General features: G+C 48.1%; 1 protein-coding gene across 1 annotated transcript in view; it reads right to left on the bottom strand.

Annotated features, from left to right (window-relative positions):
* Positions 1-329: 329 nt before the first annotated feature.
* Positions 330-16,342, bottom strand: part of LOC134944447 (uncharacterized) — a 193,583-nt gene continuing 177,570 nt past the window's right edge. Inside the window, exons 12-14 of the mRNA XM_063933022.1 lie at positions 4,071-4,376; positions 3,633-3,983; positions 330-810 (exon numbers count right to left, since the gene is read on the bottom strand). Coding sequence (XP_063789092.1) covers positions 806-810; positions 3,633-3,983; positions 4,071-4,376 — 662 coding nt within the window. The 3' untranslated portion in view covers positions 330-805. The remainder of the gene's footprint in view (positions 811-3,632; positions 3,984-4,070; positions 4,377-16,342) is intronic.

The following is a 16,342-nucleotide window of genomic DNA, read 5'->3' as shown; positions in this document are numbered from 1 at the left end:
GTATATTGTGGTGGTCACTGAAGCTCTCTGTATTGAGTCAGTCACTGAAGCTCTCTGTATTGAGTCAGTCACTGATGCTCTCTGTATTGTGTGGCGATCACTGCAATGCTCTGCGGTGGGTGAGGTAGTGTAGTGCAGGCACCAATGCTTCATACCCTCCAACATGAACCGCCCCACCAGGTACAAAATGCTCTGTTTCTGGACTACCCTCTTAATTCATTATTGCCATCACCTGTGAAGAAACAGCTTTCTTATCATATAACAAATTCAGCACAGGTGATGGCAATCATACATTAAGAGGGAAGTCCAGGAACAGAGCATTTTGTACCTAGTGGGGCACCTCATGTTGGAGGGTCTGATGCTTACCTTAGAGTCTTAAGACAGTGGCGCCTGCATGCTCTATTTAAACGAGAGAACACCACAGAAGCACAGAATAAATGCAGCAAGCGCTGCACCAAAATGTAACAGTAGAAAAAAAAATGCATTTTGCCCTCCCCAGAACATTTTTAAGTTTGTACAATGTTGAGGTCTGTATTCACTCAAGCCAAGACTAACCACCAAGCTGAGTCCATGCCCTCAAAGATCTAAGACTAGCCTCACCCCTGGATGCTGGTCAGTGCAGATGTTGTAACCAACCTACAGTATTATGAATTGTCCATTGTGCGGAATATGAAACTCTTGTAACGAGTGTTCAATGTCCATGTATGGTTCTCCATCTCATGATTAAGGCATGTGCACTTTCACCTTTCTGTAGTAGAATCCAAGCCATGTTTGAAATTACAGGCATAACTCAATTTAGGTTGGTTCATTCTATAATAAAACAAACATTGTATTATTTTGAACACGCTCATTAGTTGCTTCAAATCATTAAATATATATATATATATATATATACATACAGTATATATAAAAATAAAAATCACATCATCTGTTCAGTATAGACTTCACTGAAAATATCAAGTTATCTTTATCAGTTGGATTGTCATTTAGCCACGCCCCCTCCACACGGAGTCTGGTGGTGTTTCGGTGACCGGAAGGAGGGGAGACTGACTGCGGTAGCTAGGGGTCCAGGGGCCTAATTCAGACCTGATAGCTGCTGTGCGAAAATGCAGAGCAGCCGATCAGGTCTGAACTGCATATGCGCCGGCGCCGCAGTGCGCTGGCTCATGGCAGACAGCCGACGACCGCCTCAGCCCTATGATCGCATCTGCCTGATTGAAAGGCAGAGGCAGTTGCTGGGCCGGCCGGCGGTGTTTAGCCCAATACAAGCCCTGTATTCCCACGTGGGTGGTGGTCCATGCCACCACCTGAGGGGAAACCGGTACCGAAGCATGACAAGCGCAGCGAGCCCAAGAGGGGACACGCTGCACTCGCTGCCGGGATTTTGGCTGTCGAGTTCCCGTAATATCTGTACGAAATCGGTATGGGATCCCACCTGACCGCCGGGTTCCCATACCGTTCTCGTAAAGATATTACTATTAATTAATAAGGGGGCAAAGATGTTATTATTGCTAAAGAAGCGGAAACATTATTATAAATAAGGGAACACAGATATTAATTTTAAAAATAAAGAGGCACATAAATTAATAAATTAATAATCGGGCACAGATATACACTACATTTGTATTTATAAGGAGACACAGATATTCTTAATTAAATGAAAAGGAAAACTGTGTTGTTATTTTTTTTAAACTGGTGCACTCCAGCAGTAGCGGATCGGTTGCGTCTAGATTCTCTTCGCGCTAAGGACCTTTCCCATAACCCCCTGGGTCCATGTCACAATCTATTTGTAATATAAAAGTGAGGCGAGCGAAGCGGAGCGGAGCGAGACACCGAGCCCGATGCGTGCCGAGTGAAGCGAGCCCACAAGGGTCCAATGCTGCATAGAAAAAAAAAAAAAATACCCCAAACCAACGGAGAATGAACAAAACATTTAGGAGCTGTAAGGGCGGAAGTTGTCTCTTGCCCACTCGTTTTGTCACGTCCAGGTCCTTTGCACGAAGGCAACATAGACACAACCGTGGACCCTTGTGGGCTCGCTTCACTCGCCACGCATCGGGCTCGGTGTCTCGCTCCGCTCCGCTTCGCTCGCCACACTTTTCTATTACAACTAGATTGTGACATGGACCCAGGGGGTTATAGGAAAGGTCCTTAGTGCGAAGAGAATCTAGACGCAACCAGACGCTACGCGTCTAGTTTCTATTCGTGGAGAGGACCTTTGCTGTGCGGTGCGCGATGATGTCATCGCGCACCGCACATCATTTCAGTCTGTACAGGGGGCGTAAATGACTACGCCCCTGTGCGAAGCCACGCCCCCTATTGCCGCCCTGCACACCAGCCAGATATAGCAAAAAGACACCAATACTACTCCGCATTGACCCAGACATCCTAAGCTGCGATGAGGAAGGGATGGGAATGGACTTAGCGCAGCATGCAGGGGTATAGTAATTGCCTAGGTGGTGGCATTTGATTGGCAATGGTGCTGTAGCTGAGGTCACCCCTTCAGCACTGCATCTGTGTGTAGTGTATTTGCAGCCAACAGCCACCGGGCACTAGGACCCAGCGGATCTCCATGGAGGTGGGACCTCCGATACGCGCATACGCACATACCGTGTTATCTTTATCTACATCATGCCACTGAAAGGAAGAGAGACAGGAAGGGGAACGTGCAGGCTGAAGTCCGAGATGACTTGGGAGGTGGTTGGCTGTTGCGGTAACACTGGAGAATGGAGTGACAGGGGGCTGGAGTAACAGGGCAGGAGGCTGAAGAGATGGAGCTGGAGTAACAGGGCAGGAGGCTGAAGAGATGGGGCTGGAGTGACAAGGCAGGAGGCTGAAGAGATGGGGCTGGAGTGACAAGGCAGGAGGCTGAAGAGATGGGGCTGGAGTGACAGGGCTGGATGCTGAAAAGACAGTGGGCTTGTGTGACAATGCATTAGGCTGGAAAGACGGGGCAGGATGCAGCAGAGACACGGGGTAGGAGGCTCGAGTGACAGGGGGCAGGAGGCTGGAGTGTCAGGAGGTTGGAGTGACACTGGGCACGTGGCTGGAAATAAGGGAGGCTGGAGTGACCTGGATGTTGAAAAGACACAGGGGACATGAGGCTGGAGTGATGGGGCAGGAGGCTGAAGGACAGAAGGCTGCAATGACAGGGGTAGGAGGCTGGAAAGACATGGAGTAGAAGACTAGAGAGACACAGGTGGAGGAGCCTGGTTGTATGGTTATATTCCTACATAAACAGGTATCTTCTGGACCATGTGCTCTGTAACATGAATAGTGATTATTGACTGAAGACACTGTCTGCCCAGGGAGGATCAACTTCTTTAGGGGTTCCCCATTGCAGATACCACCACAAAGGTAAGCTGTATTTATTTAATACTCTCAATACTGTGGATGAGTGGAATTATTGTAGTGGCTTGGAATATATCTAACCCTCCATGCCACAGTTCGGTACTGCCCCTAGTGTTTTGTTTCTATTTTCCATTAAATTACCTCCACACGCTGGACACGCCCCCTCCCTGGCACACTTGAGACACATGTGCTCCAACCCGGGTACAATGGTAGACTGACGGGGTCCCAGCATATGAGGGGTCCCTCTACTAGTACATTAATAGGTTCAATAATACACTCACCTGTCACCCTGATCTCTCCCGTCCTCTTCTCCAGTGGGGTCACCAGAGTGGGGTGTGTCACCCGGCAGATGAATTCTGACCCGTGTTCCGTTACCGCTGACACGGCTACAATCAGGCTGGCTGTGCAGGTGTAAGTCTTATCAGGCTCCTGTGTGATCTCCATTACTGGGATCTTGTATCTGTCACTGGGAGACACCTCATACAGTTCCTGCTTTCCAGCTTCTCTCCTCATCCACGTCACCCCCAGGTCACCCGGGTAGTACCCCCAGATTCTGCACTGCAGTTTGGCCTCTGTTCCCTGTACTAATGGCGGCTTTATGATGTCATCCATCACTGGGAGCCAAGGAAGGTCTGTAACACAGAGAGGTGTAATGGGAGACAGTGTGAAGAGTAAATAGACATTAATAAAGCAGAATCCACCATTCTCAGTGATGTCACCTGTTACAGACACTTCCCGGGACTCCGCCCCATCCATAGACTCATGTCTCCACGTCACACGGACTCTGAATCCTGGATCCCTGAAGAGATGTCCGGAGACTCTGCAGTCACTTCCAGCATTAAACGTGTAGTCAGTATGTTTTATAATTCTGTCTGTAGCGGTTCCCAGCTCCTGGTAATGTCCAACGCCGCAGCTCCAGGTTATCCGGATATCCCTGGGATAAAACTTCTCCAGAGTGACAGAGCACAGGACATCCCCGGAGTCACACAGGGACAGCTGTATAGGGGCTGGTAGCTGGGGTTTCACTGAAAATATGAAATAAAGACAAATAGGAGAACTTATAGAACACACAGGGATTATACAAATCATCTTCATAGTAGTCAGTGAAATAGACTATGCAGATCTGTATTTTATCAATAAACTTTTTAAACAAAATCAGAGAAAAATTACTTCCAGGTAACTTATTATATAAGTATAGTGGAACATCGACTAACCCTATCCTGTGTGTAGAATAACAGGGGGCAGAAGGTCCAAGTTGCACAGCGTACGGTATGCGTCCTTATTGTCTGCACAGAGAGACATGGTACTGAATTGGATGCAGAATTTTAGTGGGTATTCCGGGGTGGTAACGGGGGAGGGTGGGGGGAGTAGTCGACGCAGGCATGTTGCATGCTTATTGCTGAAAGATGCACAGCTACTCACACAGGAGGAACTGCACTTTCCATAGAGATGGTGCAAGTTTTAATGGTGCGCCACTGGTTCGGCCAAATATGCACAGTGACGTAAATGCACTGTATTAGGATACTGCAAATGTTTGAAGATCAAAAGCGTCATTAGCATCAAGATGCACCTGTGCCAAGAGACGTCAGGCTGGTTGTAATGAAGTCCGACATGGCAGGCGGTGCGGCTTCCCGGTTGAACTCGGAGGTTTTTTTTTTAAAGGGGCAATCAAGTAAAAGGCTAAACCATGTTACAGCATATTCAGTGCACTGTGCACAGTTGGAGAATTATGGGAATGCATGTATAAATGCATGAACAATACACTTATGAGGGCTGTATAATGTTTTTGGTTTTAATAGGCTTTAACATTTGGAAACAGATACTGTGGTTCAGGGGACATTCTCACATAGTAAGTAATATGTGTTACGTGGACTACACAGTTATGTGGGTTACCAGCGGGGCCGGTTCTAGCCCTTGTGGCACCCCAGGTGGAAAATATGGGTGTGGCTTCATACAGGGGCGTGGTCAGTTATGCCCCCATGTAGAGTTGTGCCCCCATTTGTGCCCCCTGTACAGTAGCGCCGCTTACAAAAAAATTGAATACTTACTATCCCCGCTCCTGATTCCCGACTGCTGCAGACCTCCGCCGGCGCCGCTCCTCTCCTCGGATCTATGGGAGAGACGTCATGACGTCTCTCCCATAGCACAGCTTAGATAGACACTAAAGGTCAATTATGACCCCTAGCGTCTGTGCCAGTCCCACAATGCTGTGCGGTGCGCAATTACGTCATTGCGCACCGCACAGCAAAGGTCCTCTCCACAAAGGGAAACTAGACAGTTAGCGTCTAGTTCCCTTCACAGCGGGTGACACAGCGGGGGGCACTGCCAAATAGTAGCAGATCATGCCATGCAGCGGCGGCACCCTCCGGAAGGCGGCGCCCCGGGCAAAAGTCCTGCTTGCCCGTGGCAAGATCCGCTACTGGTTACCAGGTGGTACTTTGTGATGCTCACGCAATTACCCTTGCCCAGCAGTCTTTTAGCCTCCTGCGATGCTAGGCTACACCTTTAGCAGTCGCCTTTCCAGGGTGAATTAGGTCCACCCCATACTCAGAAGCCCCCAGGTCTTATGTATGGACAAGGCAACTATTGGAGGCTGGGCAAGAGTAAATGCAGTACAGTGAGAAGTTCGCTGGACACAACCTTGATAATGCTGCTTGATACACAGACGGAGAGAAATAACAGATTGTACATGAGTGCATGTTAGGCGCCGGGGTCCGCTCGTCGGTGCGGCCCGGCGCCTAGCAACCAGGGACGCCGTACGCGGACAGCCGCCGGCTCCCTGGCAACGCTGGACGCCGGGCGCGCTGAGCCGCACGGACCCTAGCAACGGGGGCGCCACTGGCGGACCGTGTTCCCCGTTGCTAGGCTTTAAGAGTTAATGTATTCTCCTGCTCTCTGGCCATGCAGCAAGGCAGCTGCACGGCATTTATTCTAATCAGCCTTTTGGCAGCTGATTGGAGGACTCCTTGTTAAATACACTCCCAGGGCTTCTCACAGACGCCGGTAATAGCTTCCTGCATGCTGTTTCTGTTTGCTGAGAGTCTGTTCCAGTCTTGCTGTATCCGGTCGGAAGTTTGTCATCTTATTCCTGGAGTCCTGACTAATCACCATATAACATCCAGTGGTGTTCGTGAGTCGCGGCCTTGCCGTGTGTTGCGGCTTGTCCGCTTTATTATTTATTATTTGTGTTTTGGAGCATTTTGCGGAGGGTTCCGCTTCCACAGGTCCACTCTGGTATCCGGCGGTGCTGGGTAGGAGTATTGGACAAGTGGATTTTGGTTGTCCTTTTCCCTGGCGGGTTTCCGCACATACTTCTGTTTTTGTTAGTTAGCTTGTTGCCCCTGGCCTGTTGTCAGTCAGAGGTCCTCTTGTTATCATCCTGCCTCGGATTTCCCTTTGTCTCTCACTAAGACCGGGGGGCACCGGAGTTGGGCAGACATAATCCGCCCTTCAAATGTGGCTGCCAGGGGCTCAAGAAACCATAGTCTCGCAGAGGATTTCCGATAGCACGGGTGAGACAATAGAGTTAGGGCGCCAGGGGCAACTAGTCTTCCCTGCTCCCGTTACCTGCATTCCATTCCAGCGCTCTGGTCCTTGTCATAAAATCTCCTCCGGTCAGGAGTGCTGGAATCATAACATTATTACCGGCCATACCAAAACTTAAAATTAAACGGAGTTTAATTTTTTCTTATTCAGTTTTTGTAAGAAATTGTCGGCCTCATGAATCCAACAGGGTTAGGATCAAATCCTGGTCAGCTCTTAGTCAGTCAGATTCAAGAACTTACTCAGATGGTTCAGGATCTTTCCCTTCGGGTGAAGTCGCAGGAAGATCTTTTACGAACTTCCCCGAGCGTAGTTCCTGAACCAAAAATGCATTTGCCTGACCGTTTTTCTGGGGATAGAAAAGAGTTTTTTAATTTGAAAGAATCCTGTAAACTTTATTTTCGTTTAAGACCGATCTCCTCGGGTACTGAATCTCAGCGGGTCGGGATTATTATTTCTTTGCTCCAGGGGGATCCCCAGACTTGGGCATTTGGTTTAAAAGCAGATGATCCGGTGTTGTTGTCAGGAGACGCTTTTTTTTGGGTCTTTAGGACTGTTATATGACGACCCTGATAGAGAGGCATCCGCTGAAGGTCAGTTGCGTGCTCTCAGACAGGGTAGGAATCCTGCAGAGGTTTATTGTACGGAGTTTCGCCAGTGGTCGAACGACTGTGTCTGGAATGACCCAGCCCTGCGCAGTCAGTTTCGCCTCGGCTTATCAGAATCTATTAAAGACAGTCTCCTCCAGTATCCCACTCCTGAGACTCTCGATAAACTCATGGAGCTTTCTATTAAGATTGATCGTCGTCTCAGAGAGCGGAAGGCTGAAAAAGGAGCATCGGTCAGGTCGTCTCCGTGTGTATATTCCATCCCTGAGGACATAGAGGAGCCCATGCAGATGGGTCTCTCCCGGTTGTCTCCTGAAGAGAGAGCCAGAAGGCAAAACTCTGGTCTTTGTTTGTACTGTGGGGGTAAGGGACATTTTGCTCGTAATTGTCCGAATAAGTCGGGAAACGCCTTGACCAGGTGAATTGTGAGGGGGTTCACCTAGGTTTGCAGCTTATCTCCTCGCATAACTCCCTTTTAGTCCCAGCTAAGGTTTCCTTTGGCAGCCTCAGTTCCTTGGTGTCGGCTTTTGTCGACAGTGGAGCCGCAGGAAACTTTATGGATTTAACTTGGGCCAAGGCCTTAGGCATTCCTCAGTTATCTTTGGGTAGGAGTGTCACCATGCATGGTTTAGATGGGAGTCCACTGTCCAATGGGGTTATTTCCCTCTGTACACCCCCTGTACTACTTACGGTAGGAGCTCTTCATTCTGAAAAGATCGAGTTCTTCCTTACCCATTGCCCAGCAGTTCCAGTGGTTCTGGGTCACCCTTGGCTGGCCTTTCACAATCCCACCATTGATTGGCGGTCAGGGGAGATTTCTCAATGGGGTGCCTTCTGTGATAAGGAATGTATTTCGTTTCCAGTCAGAATAGCTGCTGCAATTCCTGAACTCATTCCCGTGGAGTACCAGGAGTTTGCTGATGTGTTCTCCAAGGGCAATGCAGACATTCTGCCTCCCCATCGGCCTTATGATTGCGCCATTGAGCTAATTCCTGGTGCCGCATTGCCAAAGGGAAGGTTATATGCTTTATCCGGGCCAGAAACTGCGGCCATGAATGACTATGTTAAAGAGAGCCTAGGGAAAGGATTTATTAGGTCATCTAAATCTCCTTTAAGTGCAGGCTTCTTCTTTGTGGAGAAAAAGGATGGCTCGCTCAGACCTTGCATTGACTATAGAGCCTTAAATAAAATCTCAGTTAAAAATACTTATCCTCTGCCGCTGATTTCTGTCCTCTTTGATCAGCTGCGTTCGGCTGTGATTTTCTCCAAAATCGATCTAAGAGGAGCGTATAACCTCATCCGAATCAGGTCCGGAGATGAGTGGAAGACAGCCTTCAGTACTCAGTCGGATCACTACGAGTACCTAGTGATGCCGTTCGGCTTGTCTAACGCTCCAACAGTTTTCCAGGACCTCCTTAACGATGTCCTCCGTGACTTCCTAGGGAAATTCGTGGTCGTTTACTTAGACGACATCCTGATTTATTCTGACTCTATTGAACAACATGTTACCCAGGTGCGTCAGGTTCTTCAAAAGTTACGTGAGAATCATCTATATGCCAAACTGGAGAAATGCGAGTTTCATGTCACGGAGGTATCTTTTTTAGGATACATTATTTCCCCTCGGGGATTTTTCATGGAACCAAAGAAGCTTCAGGCCATCCTTAGTTGGGCGCAACCCACCAATTTAAAAGCAATTCAGCGCTTTTTAGGGTTTGCAAATTATTACAGGAGGTTCATTCATTCCTTCTCCGACCTGGTTGCTCCCATTGTGGCCCTGACAAAGAAAGGAGCGGATCCTACCAACTGGTCGCGTGAAGCGGAGTTGTCCTTTCGGGCCTTGAAACAAGCTTTTGTCTCGGCTCCAGTCCTTAGACATCCCAATCCAGGATTGCCCTTCGTTGTGGAGGTTGATGCCTCGGAGGTTGGAGTAGGGGCTATACTATCTCAAAAGGATCCAGAGTCTCAGGAACTACATCCTTGTGCCTTTATGTCTAGGAAATTCTCCTCCGCTGAATCCAACAATGACGTTGGTAACCGGGAACTACTGGCAATAAAATGGGCTTTCGAGGAGTGGAGGCATTGGCTGGAGGGAGCAACACATACCATTTCAGTATTGACTGACCATAAGAATCTGCAATACATCGAATCAGCTAAGCGGCTGAATGCCCGGCAGGCTCATTGGGCTTTGTTCTTTACTCGTTTCAAGTTTATTATTACTTTCAGGCCAGGTTCCAAGAATACCAAGGCAGATGCTCTGTCACGCAGTTTTCTTCCGGTTCATGATAACAGTCCTGTTACTCCCATACTTCCATCTTCAGTCATTGGGGCAGGCCTCACACAAGATTTATTTACCCAGTTAAAACAGCTTCAACACCAAGCTCCTGGAAATTCTCCTGCTGGTCGTCTTTACGTCCCTGATTTCCTGAGAGCTAATGTTTTGACTGAGTTCCATGATAACAAAGTTTCCGGGCATCCAGGGATCTCTAAGACATTGGAGTTAGTCTCCCGCTCAGTATGGTGGCCTGGTCTTTCTAAAGACGTTAAGGAGTTTGTTTCTTCATGTCAGGTTTGTGCACAGCATAAGGTTCCCCGTTCCTTGCCTATCGGGCAACTTATGCCCTTGAATGTCCCTCTCAGGCCATGGTCTCATATTTCCATGGATTTTGTGGTGAACCTTCCCCTTTCAGCTGGATGCAGAGTCATTTGGGTGGTAGTAGACCGTTTTAGCAAGATGGCTCATTTCATTGCCCTTCCCCGACTGCCATCTGCTCAAGGATTGGCAGTGTTGTTTCTCCGCCATGTTTTCAGACTTCATGGGTTGCCCACTGATATTGTTTCTGATCGGGGTCCACAATTCGTTGCACAATTCTGGAAGTGTTTTTGTGCTTCATTAAAGATGAGATTGTCATTAACATCTGGTTACCACCCACAGTCCAACGGGCAAACCGAGCGAGCTAACCAATCATTGAAACAGTATTTGCGTTTGTACTCAGCCAAACTCCAGAATGATTGGTCCGAGTTTCATCCATTGGCGGAGTTTGCTTACAATAATTCTTGTCATTCCTCCACCAACGTGTCTCCATTCTTTTCAGTTTTTGGTTTTCACCCCAGAGCTAATTCTTTTTTTCAACATTCCTCAGTTTCCTCGCTAACCTTAACCTCCCATCTCAGAGCCATTTGGAAAAAAGTGCACCTTGCTCTCAGAAAAGCGGCCTTTCGTGAGAAAAAAATTTCTGACCGGCTCCGACGTCCTTGCAATTTTAAGGTGGGAGATAGGGTATGGTTGTCGACTCGTAACATTAGACTTCGACAATCTTCAGCTAGGTTGGGACCCAAATTTATTGGACAATTTCATATCATTAAAAAAGTTAACCCAGTTGCTTTCCGGTTACGTTTACCAAAATCTCTTCGGATTGGTAATACGTTTCATTGCTCCCTGTTGAAGCCATACATTTCTTCCAATAAATTTCCTCGGAAGATCTCTCAGGGAAGATCTCCAGTGGATGTACAGGGACAACAGGAGTTCCTGGTGGAGAAGGTTCTCGATTCCAAGTTGTCCAGGGGCCGGCTTTATTTTCTGGTTCACTGGAGAGGTTATGGTCCAGAGGAAAGGTCCTGGGTCCTGGATAAGGATCTTCATGCCCCAAGGCTCAAGAGGGCATTTTTTCGGGAGTTTCCTTGGAAGCCTGGCTTTAGGGGTTCCTTGACCCCTCCTCAAAGGGGGGGTACTGTTAGGCGCCGGGGTCCGCTCGTCGGTGCGGCCCGGCGCCTAGCAACCAGGGACGCCGTACGCGGACAGCCGCCGGCTCCCTGGCAACGCTGGACGCCGGGCGCGCTGAGCCGCACGGACCCTAGCAACGGGGACGCCACTGGCGGACCATGTTCCCCGTTGCTAGGCTTTAAGAGTTAATGTATTCTCCTGCTCTCTGGCCATGCAGCAAGGCAGCTGCACGGCATTTATTCTAATCAGCCTTTTGGCAGCTGATTGGAGGACTCCTTGTTAAATACACTCCCAGGGCTTCTCACAGACGCCGGTAATAGCTTCCTGCATGCTGTTTCTGTTTGCTGAGAGTCTGTTCCAGTCTTGCTGTATCCGGTCGGAAGTTTGTCATCTTATTCCTGGAGTCCTGACTAATCACCATATAACATCCAGTGGTGTTCGTGAGTCGCGGCCTTGCCGTGTGTGGCGGCTTGTCCGCTTTATTATTTATTATTTGTGTTTTGGAGCATTTTGCGGAGGGTTCCGCTTCCACAGGTCCACTCTGGTATCCGGCGGTGCTGGGTAGGAGTATTGGACAAGTGGATTTTGGTTGTCCTTTTCCCTGGCGGGTTTCCGCACATACTTCTGTTTTTGTAAGTTAGCTTGTTGCCCCTGGCCTGTTGTCAGTCAGAGGTCCTCTTGTTATCATCCTGCCTCGGATTTCCCTTTGTCTCTCACTAAGACCGGGGGGCACCGGAGTTGGGCAGACATAATCCGCCCTTCAAATGTGGCTGCCAGGGGCTCAAGAAACCATAGTCTCGCAGGGGATTTCCGATAGCACGGGTGAGACAATAGAGTTAGGGCGCCAGGGGCAACTAGTCTTCCCTGCTCCCGTTACCTGCATTCCATTCCAGAGCTCTGGTCCTTGTCATAAAATCTCCTCCGGTCAGGAGTGCTGGAATCATAACAGTGCAACAATGCACAGGTTGGTATAACAAAACAGAGTGTATATGAATGCAACAATGCACAGGGTGGTATAATAATAAAACACAGACTGTACGTAAATGCAACAATGCACAAGGTGATATAAGCAAGTACTGTATGTAAATGCAACAATGCACAAGGTGGTAATAACAATAGTATGGAATAAGTGTGAAAGACAAGAATCTGTTTGGAAGCTCCACACAAAACATGAATTCAATGAGAGCTGGATCTGACAGGGACAAAGATCTAGACAGGATATCCATATCTCAGGAGTTCACAGGGCTGACAGGTTCTCACATGTAACAGGAACTATCACCAGCAGATTGAGAGTGACCAGGAAGGGAATATATAGGTGGCTGTTCCAATCAGCCCCAGGAATCCAGAGAGGTAATGATTAAAGTAAAGGACATGCAGCTGGACAGCTAGACACACAGGAGGCAAACTACCAATTATGCAGCAGCTGAGGCTGAACACAGGGATACATGCAGGAATCCAGCTGCTGGAGTGTGGTAATACAGACGCGCCACTTACGGCTTGTAACAATATGACCTAGTGTGAAATGATCAAGCCTTGTTTACAGCCAATAGAAACATAGAAACATAGAATTTGACGGCAGATAAGAACTACTTTGCCCATCTAGTCTGCCCCTTTTACTTTTTATCCTTTAGGTAATCTCAACCCTTTTTGAACCTTAATTCTTTGTAAGGATATTCATATGCCTATCCCAAGCATGTTTAAATTGCCCTCAAGGGGGTATTTTCGTGTCTCTGTGTAAAACTTACAGAGACAAACCGGAGAAAAAACAGATTGTTGATGTGTTTCTCTTTTAGAATTTCCTGTTATTCCTAAAAATGAATTAAGATTGTGATTAAGCTAAACTAGTGTTAGTCATAGATATGTCAAAGGTGGTATGTAATTGAAATTCAAGTTATAGGTATTTACATTCTGACAGTTATTGTTATGATTCCCGTACTCCAGACCAGAGGAGATCTTTATGGCAGAGGTCTGAGTACTGGAAAGATATGCTGGTACGGGAGCAGGAAAGCCTAGTAACCCCTGGCGCCCTAACTCCGTTGTCTCGCCCGTGTTATCAGAAATCCCCTGCGAGACTATGGTTGCTTGAGCCCATGGCAGCCGCGTTCGAAGGGCGGATTATGTCTGCCCAACCCCGATGCCCCCTCAGGTCTTAATGGGAGACAAAGGGAAATCCGAGACAGGGTGATAACAAGGGGCCCTCTGACTAAGCAACCAGGCCAGGGGTTACAAGCTATCTAACTTAAACCAAAAGTATGTGCGGACAAACCGCCAGGGAAAAGGACAACCAAAGATCCACAGATCCGTTACTCCTATCCAGCACCGCTGGATACCAGAGTGGATTTGTGGGAGCGGAATCCTCCGCAAAAGCTCCAGAACACAATAAACTAAATAATAAATAATAAGCGGTCAAGCCGCAACACACGGCTACGCCGCGACTCACGAACACCACAGGATGTTAAAGGTGCTCGGTCGAACTCCAGGAATAGATGACAAATTCCGAGTACTGGATCACTGAGGACAGGAACAACCGGGTTGAGCAGGACTGGAAACTCTCTGTAACTGACACAGCAAACAGGAAGCTATCACCGGCGTCTGTGAGAAGTCCTGGGAGTGCTTTTAATTGGGAGCCCTCCAATCAGGATCCAGACAGGGTAATGATCAATCATGCCGTGCAGCTGCATGCTGCACGGCCAGGCTACCAATTAACTGATTTATTTAGACCCAGCAACGGGGAACGCGGTCCGACAGTGGCGTCCCCGTTGCTAGGGTCAGAGCGGCTCTGTGCGCCCGGCGTCTAGCGTTGCTAGGGAGCCGGCGGCTGTCTGCCTGCAGCTTCCCTAGTTGCTAGGCGCCGGGCCGCACTGACGGGCGGACCCTCGGCGCCTAACAGTACCCCCCCCTTGAGGAGGGGTCAAGGAACCCCTAAGGCCAGGTTTCTGAGGAAATTCCCGAAAAAATGCCTTTTTGAGCCTCGGGGCATGGAGATCCTCATCCAGGACCCAGGACCTTTCCTCTGGACCATAACCTTTCCAATGTACCAAAAAATAAAGTCGACCCCGAGACAACCTGGAATCAAGAACCTTCTCCACCAAGAACTCCTGCTGACCCTGTACATCTATTGGTGATTTCCCCTGAGAGATCTTGCGAGGAAATCTACTGGACGAAACATAGGGTTTTAACAAGGAGCAATGGAAGGTATTTCCGATCCGTAAAGTTTTTGGTAAACGTAACCGGAAAGCCACTGGATTTACTTTTTTGATAATATGAAATGGTCCAATAAATTTAGGACCCAATCTGGCTGAGGTTTGTCGAAGTTTAATGTTGCGAGTCGACAACCATACCCTATCTCCAACTTTAAAAATGCACGGCCGCCGGAGCCTGTCAGAAAAATTTTTCTCCCGAAATGCCGCTTTTCTGAGAGCCAGGTGCACTTTTCTCCAAATGAGTTTGAGATGAGAGGTCAAGGTCAGCGAGGAGACAGAGGAATGTTGAAAAAAGGAATTAGCTCTGGGGTGAAAACCAAAAACTGTAAAAAATGGAGATACATTGGTGGAGGAATGACAGGCATTGTTGTAAGCAAACTCTGCAAACGGAAGAAACTCAGACCAGTCATTTTGGAGTTTGGCCGAGTACAAACGCAAATATTGTTTTAATGATTGATTAACTCGCTCAGTCTGCCCATTGGATTGGGGATGGTAGCCAGACGTTAAAGATAATTTCATCTTTAATGAGGCACAAAAAGACTTCCAAAACTGTGCAATGAATTGTGGACCCCGATCAGAAACAATATCAGTGGGTAACCCATGGAGTCTGAAAACATGGCGGAGGAACAAGACTGCCAATCCCTGGGCAGATGGCAATCTGGGAAGAGCAATGAAATGGGCCATTTTGCTAAAACGGTCCACTACCACCCATATGACTCGGCATCCGGCTGACAGAGGGAGGTCCACCACAAAATCCAAGGAAATATGAGACCATGGCCTAAGAGGAACATTCAAGGGCATAAGTTGACCGATAGGCAAGGAACGGGGAACCTTATGCTGTGCACAGACCTGACAAGAAAAAACAAACTCCTTAATGTCTTTGGAAAGACCAGGCCACCATACCGAGCGGGAAACTAATTCAAAAGTTTTAGCAATCCCCGGATGCCCGGCAACCTTGCTATCATGAAACTCCGTCAAAACCGTTGCTCTCAAAAACTCGGGGACATAAAGACGACCAGCAGGAGTATTTCCAGGAGCTTGATGTTGAAGCTGCTTTAACTGGGTAAATAAATCTTGTGTGAGACCTGCCCGAATGACTGAAGACGGAAGTATGGGGGTAACAGGACTGTTGTCTTGAACTGGAAGAAAACTGCGTGACAGGGCATCTGCCTTGGTATTCTTGGAACCTGGCCTGAAAGTGATAATGAACTTGAAACGAGTAAAAAATAAAGCCCACCGAGCTTGCCGGGCATTCAGCCGTTTAGCTGATTCAATGTATTGAAGATTTTTGTGGTCAGTCAAAACTGAAATGGTATGAGTGGCTCCTTCAAGCCAATGCCTCCACTCCTCGAAAGCCCATTTAATAGCCAGTAATTCCCGGTTACCAACATCGTAGTTGGATTCAGCAGATGAGAATTTCCTGGACATAAAGGCACAAGGATGTAATTCCAGGGAATCCGGATCCTTCTGAGATAGGATAGCCCCTACTCCAACCTCCGAGGCATCAACCTCAACAATGAAAGGCAATTCTGGGTTGGGATGTCTGAGGACCGGGGCTGAGACAAAGGCTTGTTTCAAGGCCTGAAAAGATAACTCCGCTTCACGTGACCAGTTGGTAGGATCTGCTCCCTTTTTAGTCAGTGCCACAATGGGAGCAACTAGGTCAGAGAAAGAGTGAATAAATCTTCTATAGTAATTCGCAAACCCTAAAAAGCGCTGAATTGCTTTTAAATTGGTGGGTTGCGCCCAACTAAGGATGGCTTGGAGCTTCTTTGGTTCCATACAGAATCCCCGAGGGGAAATAATGTACCCTAAAAAGGATACCTCCGTGACATGAAATTCACACTTCTCCAGCTTGGCATATAGGTGATTTTCACGTAATTTTTCTAGAACCTGACGCACCTGGGTAACATGTT

This window comes from Pseudophryne corroboree, chromosome 7, assembly GCF_028390025.1.
Source record: "Pseudophryne corroboree isolate aPseCor3 chromosome 7, aPseCor3.hap2, whole genome shotgun sequence".
Classification (NCBI taxonomy): Eukaryota; Metazoa; Chordata; class Amphibia; order Anura; family Myobatrachidae; genus Pseudophryne; species Pseudophryne corroboree.
Note: the sequence above shows the minus strand (reverse complement) of the source record. Positions and strands in the feature narration are given on the sequence as shown.